Source organism: Panthera onca, chromosome E1 (assembly GCF_046562875.1).
Source record: "Panthera onca isolate mPanOnc1 chromosome E1, mPanOnc1 haplotype 2, whole genome shotgun sequence".
Classification (NCBI taxonomy): Eukaryota; Metazoa; Chordata; class Mammalia; order Carnivora; family Felidae; genus Panthera; species Panthera onca.
This window is the reverse complement of record NC_138352.1, coordinates 26,466,738-26,478,899: the sequence shown is the minus strand read 5'-3', so window position 1 is coordinate 26,478,899 and position 12,162 is coordinate 26,466,738. Positions and strand designations below refer to the sequence as shown.

Genomic DNA, 12,162 nt, shown 5'->3' with positions numbered 1-12,162 from the left:
CACTGCCTCCTCAACATACCCCATGGATGTCTGAGAGTTGTCACCAACTCACAAATGCCAAAAGACAATTCCACTCACTCCAAGTCATGTCAGCTCCATCTCCAAAACATATCCCATTCCCAGTAAGTTCCAGCCTTTTTCTGGTTCCTTAAACACAGCCAGTTCATGCCTGCCTCAGGACATTTGTGCTTCCAGTTTTCTCCGGCTACAATGCAGTCCCTTTCATCTTTTGTGAGGCTGGCTCTCTCTCCTCATTTAGATCTCAATCTAAATACCATCTTCCCAGACAAGCCTTCCTTTATTATCTGAACACAAATTGTCATCCTGTGATCTACTCCCACATCAGTTTAAATTCCCAGCACAGCACTTTTTACTAGCTGATATTTTTCTTTTGTTTTATTCACTTATTCAACAAATATTTACTAAAATCCTAACTATATCCCAGGCACTGGACCTAAACCTGGGAATACAACCACGAACAAAACTCACCTTCCATCTTCATAAAACACATAGTAAAGCAGATGGTGATAAATGCTGTAGAGAAAGTAGGGCAAGGGGATAGGAGTGCAGGGGCTGGGGGCTGCAATGTTAAAAGCAGGATGGACAGAGAAAACTTCACTAAGATGCCAAATGATCAAAAACCTGAAGGAAACGAGGGAACAAATAGTGGGTATCTGTGGGAAGGGGTTTCCAGACAGAGAGAAAATGTAAGTGCAAAGGCCCTGAGGTGGGAATGTATTTCACAACAAAGAGGTCAATATAAATGGAACAGTGATGAGAAAGGAAAGCAGGAGATGAACACAGAGAGGAAATGGGACCTCAATAAAGGAGGGCCAAGTACAGGAAGTCACAGGAAAAATTTGAAAAGAGATGTGGCATAATGCAATTTGAAAATATACCATAGGGGTCAAGGAGGGAAGGGAAACCAAATTGAAACCTACAGAAAAATAATTCCGTTCTTGATTTTCATAAAACCGGCTTCCTCTTAACATTTAAGCTGAAATTTGAATGGCATCCTTGAAGATGTTAAGGACTTCCTTAACTGCCCAATCTAAACAGAGATGACTGCCTAGACCAGGGATGAGGGATAATGGGACAAGGTTGAATTTGGATATGTTCTGGGGTAGATCTAGCAGATTTGATGTAGATATAGAGTAGGAGAGAAAGAGAAGCTCAAGAATATACTCAAGTTTTAGCCTGAACAATTAAAAGGCCAGACATGGAATTTATTGAGGCGACAAAAAATCTGGAGTTAAATTTTAGATATAGTAAGTGAAAGATCCATGTGTTAGTCTGTCATTTCTATTAATAGATATACCTGTATCTACTAGGTAGAGGTATAAAGTGGACCGACAGTGGGATATACCATTCTTAATTCAGGAGAGAGAATTCAAGCTGGAGATGTAAATTTCAGGAGTCATCAGCATATAGGTGGTATTTAAAGACTGGATGGGATCCCTAAACAGAAGCATCTCCAGCTTCTACTCTTGCCACATTCAGTCTGCAAAAAGCATCTACAATGATCTTTTTATAACGTAAGACCAAATCACTCCTCTTTAAAAATGTTTAAATAATATCATCTCTGCACTTGGAATAAAACCTAACAACTATGGCTTACAAAGCTCTGAATCTTGTCTACCTCTCTAAGCCCAAGGCACAGTGGCCTGCCTTCCTTTCTTGAAGGGCACCAGACCCTTTCTTGACTCACAACCTTTGAACATGCTATTCCCTGTGCTCAAAGTGTTCTTCCCTACCCTCTGTGACCTCCTACAGATCCCTCAGCTCTGAGTTTCAAGGTCACCTGCTGAAGCCTTTCTCTATCCTCAAACCAAAACATGCTTCTTCTCTCCAGTTCTCTCTGTCGTAACATGTTATCAATTTGTAAACACACATACATAAGAAAGAGCAATTTCTTGTCCGTCTGCCCCAGCAGACAATAAGTTCCATGGGTGCAGGGACTTTGTCTTGTTCAGGGCTTAATTGTGAGGGCCTAGCACAGTGCCTGGCAAGCAGCAGACATTCAAATGTTGAATAGAGACAACAGTCTTATTATGCAACATGCAATTTGCCTCATTATACACAGAATGCTTTCTTTCCCCTTCAAAAACAAAACTAAACTAAACACTGTCAAACAAATTAGAGCTTTTAACTATACCAAGGCATGTTATCAACAAAGCTTCCTTGTACCATTTTACAGGTTTCCTTCATTCAGCACTGCATTCATTCATCACAGCTTCATTCACTCACCCCATGACATCAGTTACTAATACTCGGCCGGCCGTGTACTTAAAAGGAATTCTTGAATTCATAGCTGAATGGGGCCTTTACGAATCATCTAATTCTCAGTTGAGAGAAAAAAGTGGGTTAACACTTTTCTGTCCCAGGTTACAGGCAGTAGCAGAGCAGACATATGAACCCACGTTCCTGTTTTAGTGTTGCTTTTTGTTGTTGGTTTCTGTGTGTGTGTGTGTGTGTGTGTGTGTGTGTGTGTGTGTGTGTCCTGGTACCTTTTCTCTTAAATAACAAGAATTCAAAGAACCACCATCATCCAAAATGACCTACACTTGTTCATTCTGCATATATATTTTTAATGACACACAACAACTTTATCCAGGATCAAAATTAAGCTGCCTCTACTTAAACTCTGGGCAGCTATTAAAACGGAAAATCAGAAATATAAGCAGTTTACAGAGTGAGCGTCCCAGTAGTTAGTAGACTTGCTAAGTCATCAAAAGAACTAGTTTCTTTCATTAGGGAACTTTTAGCAATAAGTAATGTTATTTTAGGAAGTGCAGAATCCCCTTCCCCCCCAAAAAGGAGGAATCTAGAAAACAGCACTCGTTGAAGAAAACATTTTCACATGTTGCTTTGACACATAAAACCCTCAATATTCTGAAAAGTCAGAGACTTCCTTAACAAGGTACTGAAGGAATTTCCTTTTTCTTGATTCACAGTTTAGACACACACACACACACAAACGCAAAGGCTGTTTTTTACGCAAACAGGCATTAACTTGTATGAATTTCGGCAAACACTTTCGGACCAGCGAGACAATTCCCCTGACCTCGCGCGAGGAAGCCACCTTCTCCCTCCCTGCAGAGTCCGGGAGCAAAGCGAGGCACGCAGGGGGCGTCTGCGCGGAGGCCGAGGGCCCCGCCGCCGCCCGGGAGGAAGCCCGTGCAGGCCCACCTGCCCCACCGCCGCCCCTGAGGCCCGGCCTGGCTCCCCGCCGGAGCCCCCCTCTGCTACCTTTCCGCCGGAAGAAGGACATGGCGGGGCCCGGGTCGGGGCGGAGGGCGCGGGGGGACTGTCGCGGGGAGGGCCCGGCTCCCCTCATTCAGCAACCGGCCCGGACTTCCGGGTCCGCAGCGGCCGCCGCACTAGCCTGAAAAGAGACCCTTCTTCCGGGTGTGGGCCCCACCGCCTCCTCGAGAAGCCCAGGCAGCTCCTGCCGCCATATTATCAACAAGCCGCCCGCCCGGAGTTCCGGTCCTTCCCCGCGCGAGGCTTCACGGGAGGCCGCGCTGTCGGCCCCGCCCCCATCCCCGCCTCCTCTCGTGGATGCGGGGGCACGCGCCCGCCCCGCCCACGTGACCCTGCGCGCGTGCGGTCTGTGCCCTTTCACCGATACGGGGTGGCCGGAACGGACGGCGTTACTGTCCGTGTGCTTTCTCCGATAGTCGGTGGCCCGGACCTGCGGCGGTACCCCGGCGCAGCTTGGTGGTGCCCGGCTGCAGCCCCGGGTGGAGCGGGACAGACCTAGTCTCCGCAAAGCTGACCCTCCCGGAGCGGCAGCGCTCCCCAACCCGGGGCTGGATGGTGCGGCGCCTCAGGTCTGGGGCGCGCGGCCGTGGGCGCTCAGAGCATATGCCCTTGTACGAGGCGAGGCCGGCACTGCCACGCTCCGGCTCAGCCCCTCCTGTTTCTCGGTTCCAGTTAGGCTGAAAGGCACTGGCCGGTCGGAGCGGCTTCGCCCTGCACCCCCAGGCCCTGCTCTAGAGCAGGACCCCCCCCCCCCTCCCCTCCCTGGTCGCGTAGTATCCCAGGGGTCAGGGTTCCTCGAAAGGGGAAGAGGAAGCATGACCTGCTTTGTGTGGCTCCTCTCTCAGTCACAGTGACCTCGGCAGTAAAAAAAGGAGAAGTGGGCTTATTTTCAGAACCAAATCCCTGCAAATGCTCAAGTTTGAAAGGGTAACTTAAAAGCATCGCCAGTAATTACAAGGCAAACTCGTGAATCATCCAGCTTTGTTCACATCCACTTCTGGCCCAGCATCCATCCCTAAAAGCAGAGCTAAATGAAACAAGTCTTTATCCCTCAGTGTCACTCACCACTGGGTGAGTGTGCTCAGTACCTGATTAATAATTGTACGTCCTCTTTTGGGGAAGGAACCTGGAAGATAGCACTCAATAAATGTTCACTGAGTTTTGTTGTTTAATCCGTGAAGTCCATCGTGTGATGGTTGGGGAAACAGGACCGAAAAGAAGTCCAACTTGTCTGAGGTTACTAAGTGTCAGTGTTGAGACTATAACCAGAAACGGGGGTCTTTCACCATATAATTAGAGCAACTTAATGGGTTTGTTTTGGTCCAGGGCCCGTAAGGTAATCCGACCTGATGTTTATTGAAAGTTTTCTATGAAGTTACTGTGCCAAACCCTGCAGATTAATAATAGTCTTTGGAGTCTGTCTTGGTGGGGGGAAAACTAGGCACAGAAAAATAGCCTACCTAGGGTCACAAGCTAACTAGGGGTGAACCTTGGATTTCAAACCTAGGGAGTTGGCCTCTAGAGGCAAAGATCCAGCCTCTGCCTGGGTAAAGAGAGTGCGTTCAGGCAGAAGCAAGAGAGACTGGCCTAGACTCTGGTTGCCTGAGTGTATCATCCACCTGAGTTGGTGCTGAGAATGGATGTCCGTTTGACTCCTGCAGCCTTCAACAGAGGCTGCATAGGAATTGGGGCAGTGTCTTCCTGGGATCTGAGGGGCTATTGGAAACCAGCCTGTGCTCAGAGGTGGGGGGGAGGGGGGGGCGGTGGGATCTGCTCTCTGTGGCCAATGAAAACAAAGATCTTGCCCCTCTCTCCTTGGAAATGGGGATTGTCTGAAGTCAAGCGGGAGTGGGGGGCTGGGGTGCAATCTGTATAAAGGGAATAAGCAGTATCTAGGAGAGGTATAAGCACAGGGCATCACACACTTGGCATGAAAACACAGTGCCCCTCTCCCTTTCCCTTCTTGTTGTGAGTTCAATCCTTTGTTGGCAGCGGCTTTTTGTCTTTGTTGACTGGTTAGTTGCATGGGACAGAAGGGGGAGTGCAAGAAATCCCCTGAATATCACCGAACAGGAGCAGTGCCAAGGAATGTGGGCAGAGTGGTGGGGATAGTTGGGATGGATCGTTCTCTAATCCCTGTAAATCTCCAATCCTTTCTCATTTTCTTCACCTAAGCATGGGATCAATGTCAAAGCGGTGTCCTTTCCCACCTTCCAGTGTGATGACTGCTCTTGAGCCCCTCCTAGCAGAAATTCTGGAGCTGCCTTTATTCCTCCAGGCACCAGTCAGGTGATAATAGCTGTCATTATTTCTTAAGTACTTATTATGTGCTCCCAACGTACCAAGTGCTTTATAATCACAATCTCACTTCATCCTTTACTTTCTCCCCCGCAAAAGACCCTGTAAGATGCCTAATATCATTACCCCCAATTTACAGATGATGACCTTGAGACTCAGAGTAACTTACCCAGGGAGCACAGGCTAGTAAGGATTTCAATCACTGTCAGTCTGACTCCAAAGCTATTTGTTTATATCACTTGCTGTTCTCTTTTCCTCCACCTCCAGCTAATACCCATTTAGCCAATGTTCCAGCATGGGGTGTCTATTTATTGGGCAAATAAGAGGTGATGAGTAATATCTAGCAGTACAGATGCCTTCTGAATCATCACCCATTAAAGTGTTTATACGCTTAGGGAAGCTTTAAGAGTACTATCATTTAATCTGTAAGAATTTGATGATCCACGTGTGAATAAAGGTAGGCTAAAATGAGAATATAAAAATAAGCAAGGGTATTCCACTCACCTGAATACCCAGTTGTGGCAAACGGATATTCTGCATTGCATTTCTAAGTTACTTTGTTACAGCCACTTTAATTTACATGTAAAACAAAATACATTTTCACCAGCAGGAATTCTGTTAATTACATTCCTAATTTTCAGGGACTCCTCACGGTCTTTTTAAACGAGTTCTATCAGTTACAACAAACCAGTGAGGTAAAATCAGCAAGGTAATTATCACAAAGCCAGTGAATAAAATTAATCTCCTATGACTAACAGTTTAAAAATTTAATGAAGAATTCTACAACAGGGGCGCCTGGGTGGTTCAGTTGGTTAAGCATCCCACTTTTTATCTCAGCTCAGGTCATGATCACATGGTTTGTGAGGTCAAGCCCTGAGTCAGGCTCTGTGCTGACAACACATAGTCTGCTGGGGATTCTGTGTCTCCCTCTCTCTCTGCTCCTCCTCCTCCTCCTCCTTCCGCTCTCTCTCAAAATAAATAAAGACTTTTTTAAAAAAGAATTCTAGGGGCGCCTGGGTGGCTCAGTCGGTTGGGCGTCCGACTTCGGCTCAGGTCATGATCTCGCGGTCTGTGAGTTCGAGCCCCGCGTCGGGCTCTGTGCTGACAGCTCAGAGCCTGGAGCCTGTTTCAGATTCTGTGTCTCCCTCTCTCTCTGACCCTCCCCTGTTCATGCTCTGTCTCTCTCTGTCTCAAAAATAAATAAATGTTAAAAAAAATTTAAAAAAAAAGAATTCTACAACAGGCACTCAACAAATGTAGTTGTCTATATCAAACATTCATAACCTCAGAGACATTATTCAAATAAATCTTTTGATACCTAAGAGAAAGGAAGCTCCATGTACCTTATTAGTAAGCAGATAAAAGCAACTCAGATTCATGACAAGACTCAGAATAGGTATAGATGTAACTTAAAATTCTTATCAACCGAGAAAGGTTAATTCTTTTTTTTTTTTTTTTAATTTTTTTTTTTTTCAACGTTTATTTTATTTTTGGGACAGAGAGAGACAGAGCATGAACGGGGGAGGGACAGAGAGAGAGGGAGACACAGAATCGGAAACAGGCTCCAGGCTCCGAGCCATCAGCCCAGAGCCCGACGCGGGGCTCGAACTCACGGACCGTGAGATCGTGACCTGGCTGAAGTCGGACGCTTAACCGACTGCGCCACCCAGGCGCCCCGAGAAAGGTTAATTCTTAAACCAGTGTTTTACATTCTCAAAAGCCTTTGTATCCGCAGCTTTGTAAAATTTATCTCCCCCCCCCCCAAAAAAAATGTGTGGTCTCTGAGTTTTAGTCAAAGCTAACTCAAAAGCAGTTGGGGCTTAACATAATTTATTTCTTCTATAGTCTCTAATCATGCCAGATAAATGGGAGTTTAAGGCACATTTTTTCCCATCAAAGGAACCCAAAACAAGTAGGAGATATGAGAATAATCTCTTAAAAATGCCTAACAGGGGCGCCTGGGTGGCTTGGTTGGTTAAGCGTCCGACTTTGGCTCAGGTCATGATCTCACCGTCCGTGAGTTCAAGCCCCGTGTCGGGCTCTGTGCTGACAGCTCAGAACCTGGAGCCTGCTTCCGATTCTGTGTCTCCCTCTCTCTCTGCCCCTCCCCTGTTCATGCTCTGTCTCAAAAATAAATAAACGTTAAAAAAAAAAAATTAAAAAAAAAAATGCCTAACAGAGGAGGGCCTGGGTAGCTCAGTTGGTTAAGTGTCCGACTCTTGATTTTGGCTCAGGTCATGATCTCGGGGTCATGGGATTGAGCCCCACATCGGGCTCTGTGCTGATGGATCCGATGGATCCTGCTTGGGATTCTCTCTCTCTCTCTCTCTCTCTCTCTCTCTCTCTGCACCCCCCCAACCCCCCGCTTTCAAAATTAAAAAATATGTATGTGCCTAACAGAGACTTCCACTCCTGTGTGAACCAGAGTAAAGCCATCTTGGACAAATCCACCTTGATGGGTGCTCTATGATCAGAAGCCTTCTTGAGCACAGCACTTCACCCCACATTCTTTCTTTTGGTCTAACCACACCCTAATGTACACCCCTGGGACATAACATCCTTGATCTTCTCTGAAAGTAAGACTATGACACGGAGTGGGGCGCCTGGGTGTCCAAGTCAGTTAAGCGTCCAACTTCGGCTCAGGTCATGATCTTGCCATCTGTGAGTTCAAGCCCTGCGTCCAGCGCTGTGCTGACAGCTTGGAGCCTGGAGCCTGCTTCAGATCTGTCTCTCTCTCTCTCTCTCTCTGCCCCTCCCCTTCTCACGCTCTATCTCTCTGTCTCTCTAAAATAAATAAATGTTTTTTAAAAATAAAAAAAAAAGACTATAATACGGAGCTATTCTCTAGCTACTAGCATGTACTTCCCAGCCTCTAGAGCTAGAAAAGCAGGTCTTACTGGCACTGGGGTTGTGGAAACCCACTGGGCTTATGGCCTCCCAGGACACACTTCTGTCTGTAAGTCCCCTTAATAAGTCATTTCTTATCAAGATGGACTTGTCAGCCTTTTCCTTCAGTCTTATGGCTCCTTTGGCCTTTCGGAGATACTTCTGGATATACCTCCCTTTCATGGAACAACTTCTAGTAACAGTGCAGCAGGTCACATGGACTAGCCACCTGCTGAGGAAAGCAGAAAAAAAGGGAAACTGAACCCCAAAACTACAAGACACTGAAGCAAGAAGAGGGTAATGAAGAATTAGCAGATGGAGAGAGAAGAAAAGAAAAACAAAATCGAGTGAATTAAGTCCCGCCTTTGTGGCCTTTTCTCTGGGAGCTTTCCTGTTCAGGGAAAAGAGACTGAGAAGCTAGCTGAAGGGTGCTTTTGAAAATGTCACAGACTAGAGGAAAAAAGTTGGAGCCCAAAGCCTGCTCTGGGTCAGGATTCTGAAAAAGCTATACCAGTGGGGCATCTGGGTGGCTCAGTCGGTTAAGTATCCGACTTTGGCTCAGGTCACAATCTCACGATTTGTGAGATCGAGCCCCACGTCGGGCTCTGTGCTGACAGCTCGGAGCCCCAAGCCCGCTTCAGATTCTGTGTCACCAGGAACAAGAACCAAGGGAAATAATGAGCAATAGAAATAGTGATATGGGAGTTCCAGATACTGGAATTATTGGTCATAGATTTTAACATAATTATGCTTACTATGATTGAGGATATAAAAAAGAAAATTGGAAATTTGGGCTGAAAACTAGATATTATAAAAACTGACGCTTATATACACAAAAAAGAAGCAACTAGAAATTCTAGAACTGAAAAACAAAATACCTGAAACTAGATGGATCTGTAAGCGGAGTTACAATAGAGAGAATTTATAAAATGGAAGACAGGTCAGAAGAAACTATCCAGAATGAGGCACAGAGTGAAGGTAAGAGACCTAGAGAAGAATACAGTGAGAAGTTTTACCATTTGCTTGATCAAAGTCCCAAATGGAGAAAAGAGAGAGAATGTAGCAGAGGAAATATTTGAAAAATTAGTGGCTGACAATTTTCCGGAAGTGATGACAGAAACCAACCTACCAATTCAAGGATCACTGTGAACGCCAAATAAAAGGAAATTCACACCTAGGTTGTTAATCACGAAAGCTTAGGAAATGAAAAACAAAGACAAATTATTAAAAAATAGCTAGGGGTTGGGAAAACAGATTACCTTCAAAGGAGTGACATTTAGGGATTAGCTGATTTTTTCAATAGCTACAGTGGAAGCCAGAAGACTATGGAATTAAACTCTTCAATGTGCTGGAAAAGGTAACTAGCAACCTGGAATCTTATACCCATCAAAGATGACACAAAATAAGGCATTTTCAGGTGAAAACAGGAAAACAAATGTCACCACAAGACCTGAATTTACCAAAGGATTTACGAAAAGTGATTTCAGATGCAAAGTGTGAGATATGAGACATAAAGAACAAAGAAAGTGGTAAATATGTGGACAAATATAAACATTTAATGATAATGTGAAAATAACCAACTGTGAAGTCAAGGGGCACAGTCTACACAAGATCACTCTCAGTTGCAAGTTTGGGGTCCCCAAGACCACTCTTAGTTTCACTAACTTGCTAGAAGGACTGGCAAAATTCATTGATAGCTGTTATACTCAACGGCTGTAGTTTATTACTGCTGGAATATACAGATTAGAGTTAGCCAAGGGAAGGAATATAGAGGGCAGAATCCAGGCAAGTACAAAACACAGAGCTTCCAGTTGTCCTCTCCCCATGGAGTCATTACTTTCCTGCCATTTGTATATACAATATTGATGGATTAGTGCCAACCGGGGAAGCTTACCCAAGGTCAGTGTCCAGAGTCTCTATTGGGACTCTATTACACAAGCATGGCTAGCTGCCTTTGCAGCTGATCTCAGTCTCCAGCCCCTCGAGAGGTCACACTGATAACCACGTGACCCAAAGGCCCCACCCCAAATCACCTTGTTACAATATGGCTGGCCCAAGTCATAACAAAACACTTCTATCAGGCATGACATTCCAACAGCCCGGAGATGACAGCCTAGTAGCCAAGAGCCAAGGCGAGGCCTCTCTTTGGGCAAGTTAAATGATTTTCTACACAAACATCTAACAGATTTAAAATTTTCACCGATGTGGCTGGCCCAGGAATCTTTGTAGGGCTTATATCCCACCTTTTGGCATGTGTATGTCTTACAGGGCGTCTAGAATACCTGCCGTTTCTTGTTCACTGGGTCTAGTTAGCATGATGTCATCAATACAGTGTCCCAGTGTGATATTCTGCAGAATGTCTTGACAATGAAGAATTCTTTAGACCTGCACTGTCCAATATGGTAGCCCCTAGCTACATGCAGCTATTCTGCTCTTGAAATGTAGCTAATTAACATGTGCTATGACCATAAAATGCACAGATTTAGAAAATCTGGTATGAAAAAACAATGTAAAATATCTTATTAATATTCTTGTGTTGATTACATATTTATTTAATTTTTGTGAGAGATAGAGAGCGAGCATGCAAGCCGGGGAGAAGGGCTGAGGGAGAGAAAGAGAGAATCCCAGGCAAGCTCCAAGCTCAGTATGGAGCCTGACAAGGTTGATTCCACAACCTTGGGATCATGACCTGAGTCAAAATCAAGAGTTGGATGCTCAACCTACTGAGCCACCCAGATGCCGCTATATTGACTATATATTACATTGATTACATCATCAATATTTTTGATGATCTATTTTTTTAATGTTTATTTATTTTGAGAGAGAGAGAGAGCAAGAGAGGGGGGAGAGAGAATACCAAGCAGGCTCCACGCCATCAGTGCAGAGCCCATCACAGGGCTCAAAATCATGAACTGTGAGATCATGACCTGAGTTAAAATCAAGAGTCAGACACTCAACTGACTGAGCCACCCAGGCGTCCCCATAATGATAATATTTTAGATATGTTGTGCTAAGTAAATACATATATTATTAATTTCATTTGTCGCTCTTTGACTTGTTTTCAGTGAGGTGACTAAAATTACATATGTGACTCATGTTATATCTCTCTTGAGCAGCACTGCTTAGACTATTTTGATACTGAGTGTGATGGTTAGTTTTATGTGTCAACTTGACTGGCCACGAGATGCCCAAAGCAAGCATTATTTCTGGGTGTGTCTGTGAGAGTGTTTCTGAATGAGATTAGTATTTGCGTTGGTAGACTCAGCAAAGTAGATTGCCTGCTCCAATGTGGGTGGGCATCACACGATTGCTGAGGGACTGAATAGAGCAAAAGGTGGGGGAAGGAGGAATTTAGCCCCTGTTTTCCTGCCTCACAGCTTGAGCTTGGACATCCCATTGCATGGTCCCCTGCTCTCAGACTGGGGTTTGCACTATCAGCCCTCCTGGTTCTCAGCCCCTTGGACTTGGACTAAATTATATCCTTGGCTTTCCTGGGTGTCCAGCTTGCAGATGGCAGATTGTGGAACTTCTCAACCTCCTAAATCACAGGTGCCAATCGTTGCTAAAAAATAAATCTCTTGGGGCACCTGGGTGGCTCAGTCGGTTAAGCGTCTGACTCTGGCTCAGGTCATGATCTCATGGTTTGTGGGTTCGAGCCCCACGTCTGTGTCGGATTCTGTGTCTCCCTCTCTCTCTGCCCCTCCCCTGCTCGCG

The 12,162-nt window shown here is 45.3% G+C and overlaps 1 protein-coding gene across 1 annotated transcript in view; it reads right to left on the bottom strand.

Moving 5' to 3' along the window:
• The window catches only part of AKAP10 (A-kinase anchoring protein 10), a 77,756-nt gene extending 74,250 nt beyond the window's left edge, over positions 1–3,506 (bottom strand). The window contains exon 1 of the mRNA XM_078437663.2: positions 3,250–3,506. Within this exon, the coding sequence (XP_078293789.2) occupies positions 3,250–3,337 (88 nt within the window). The 5' untranslated portion in view covers positions 3,338–3,506. The remainder of the gene's footprint in view (positions 1–3,249) is intronic.
• Positions 3,507–12,162: the final 8,656 nt, after the last annotated feature.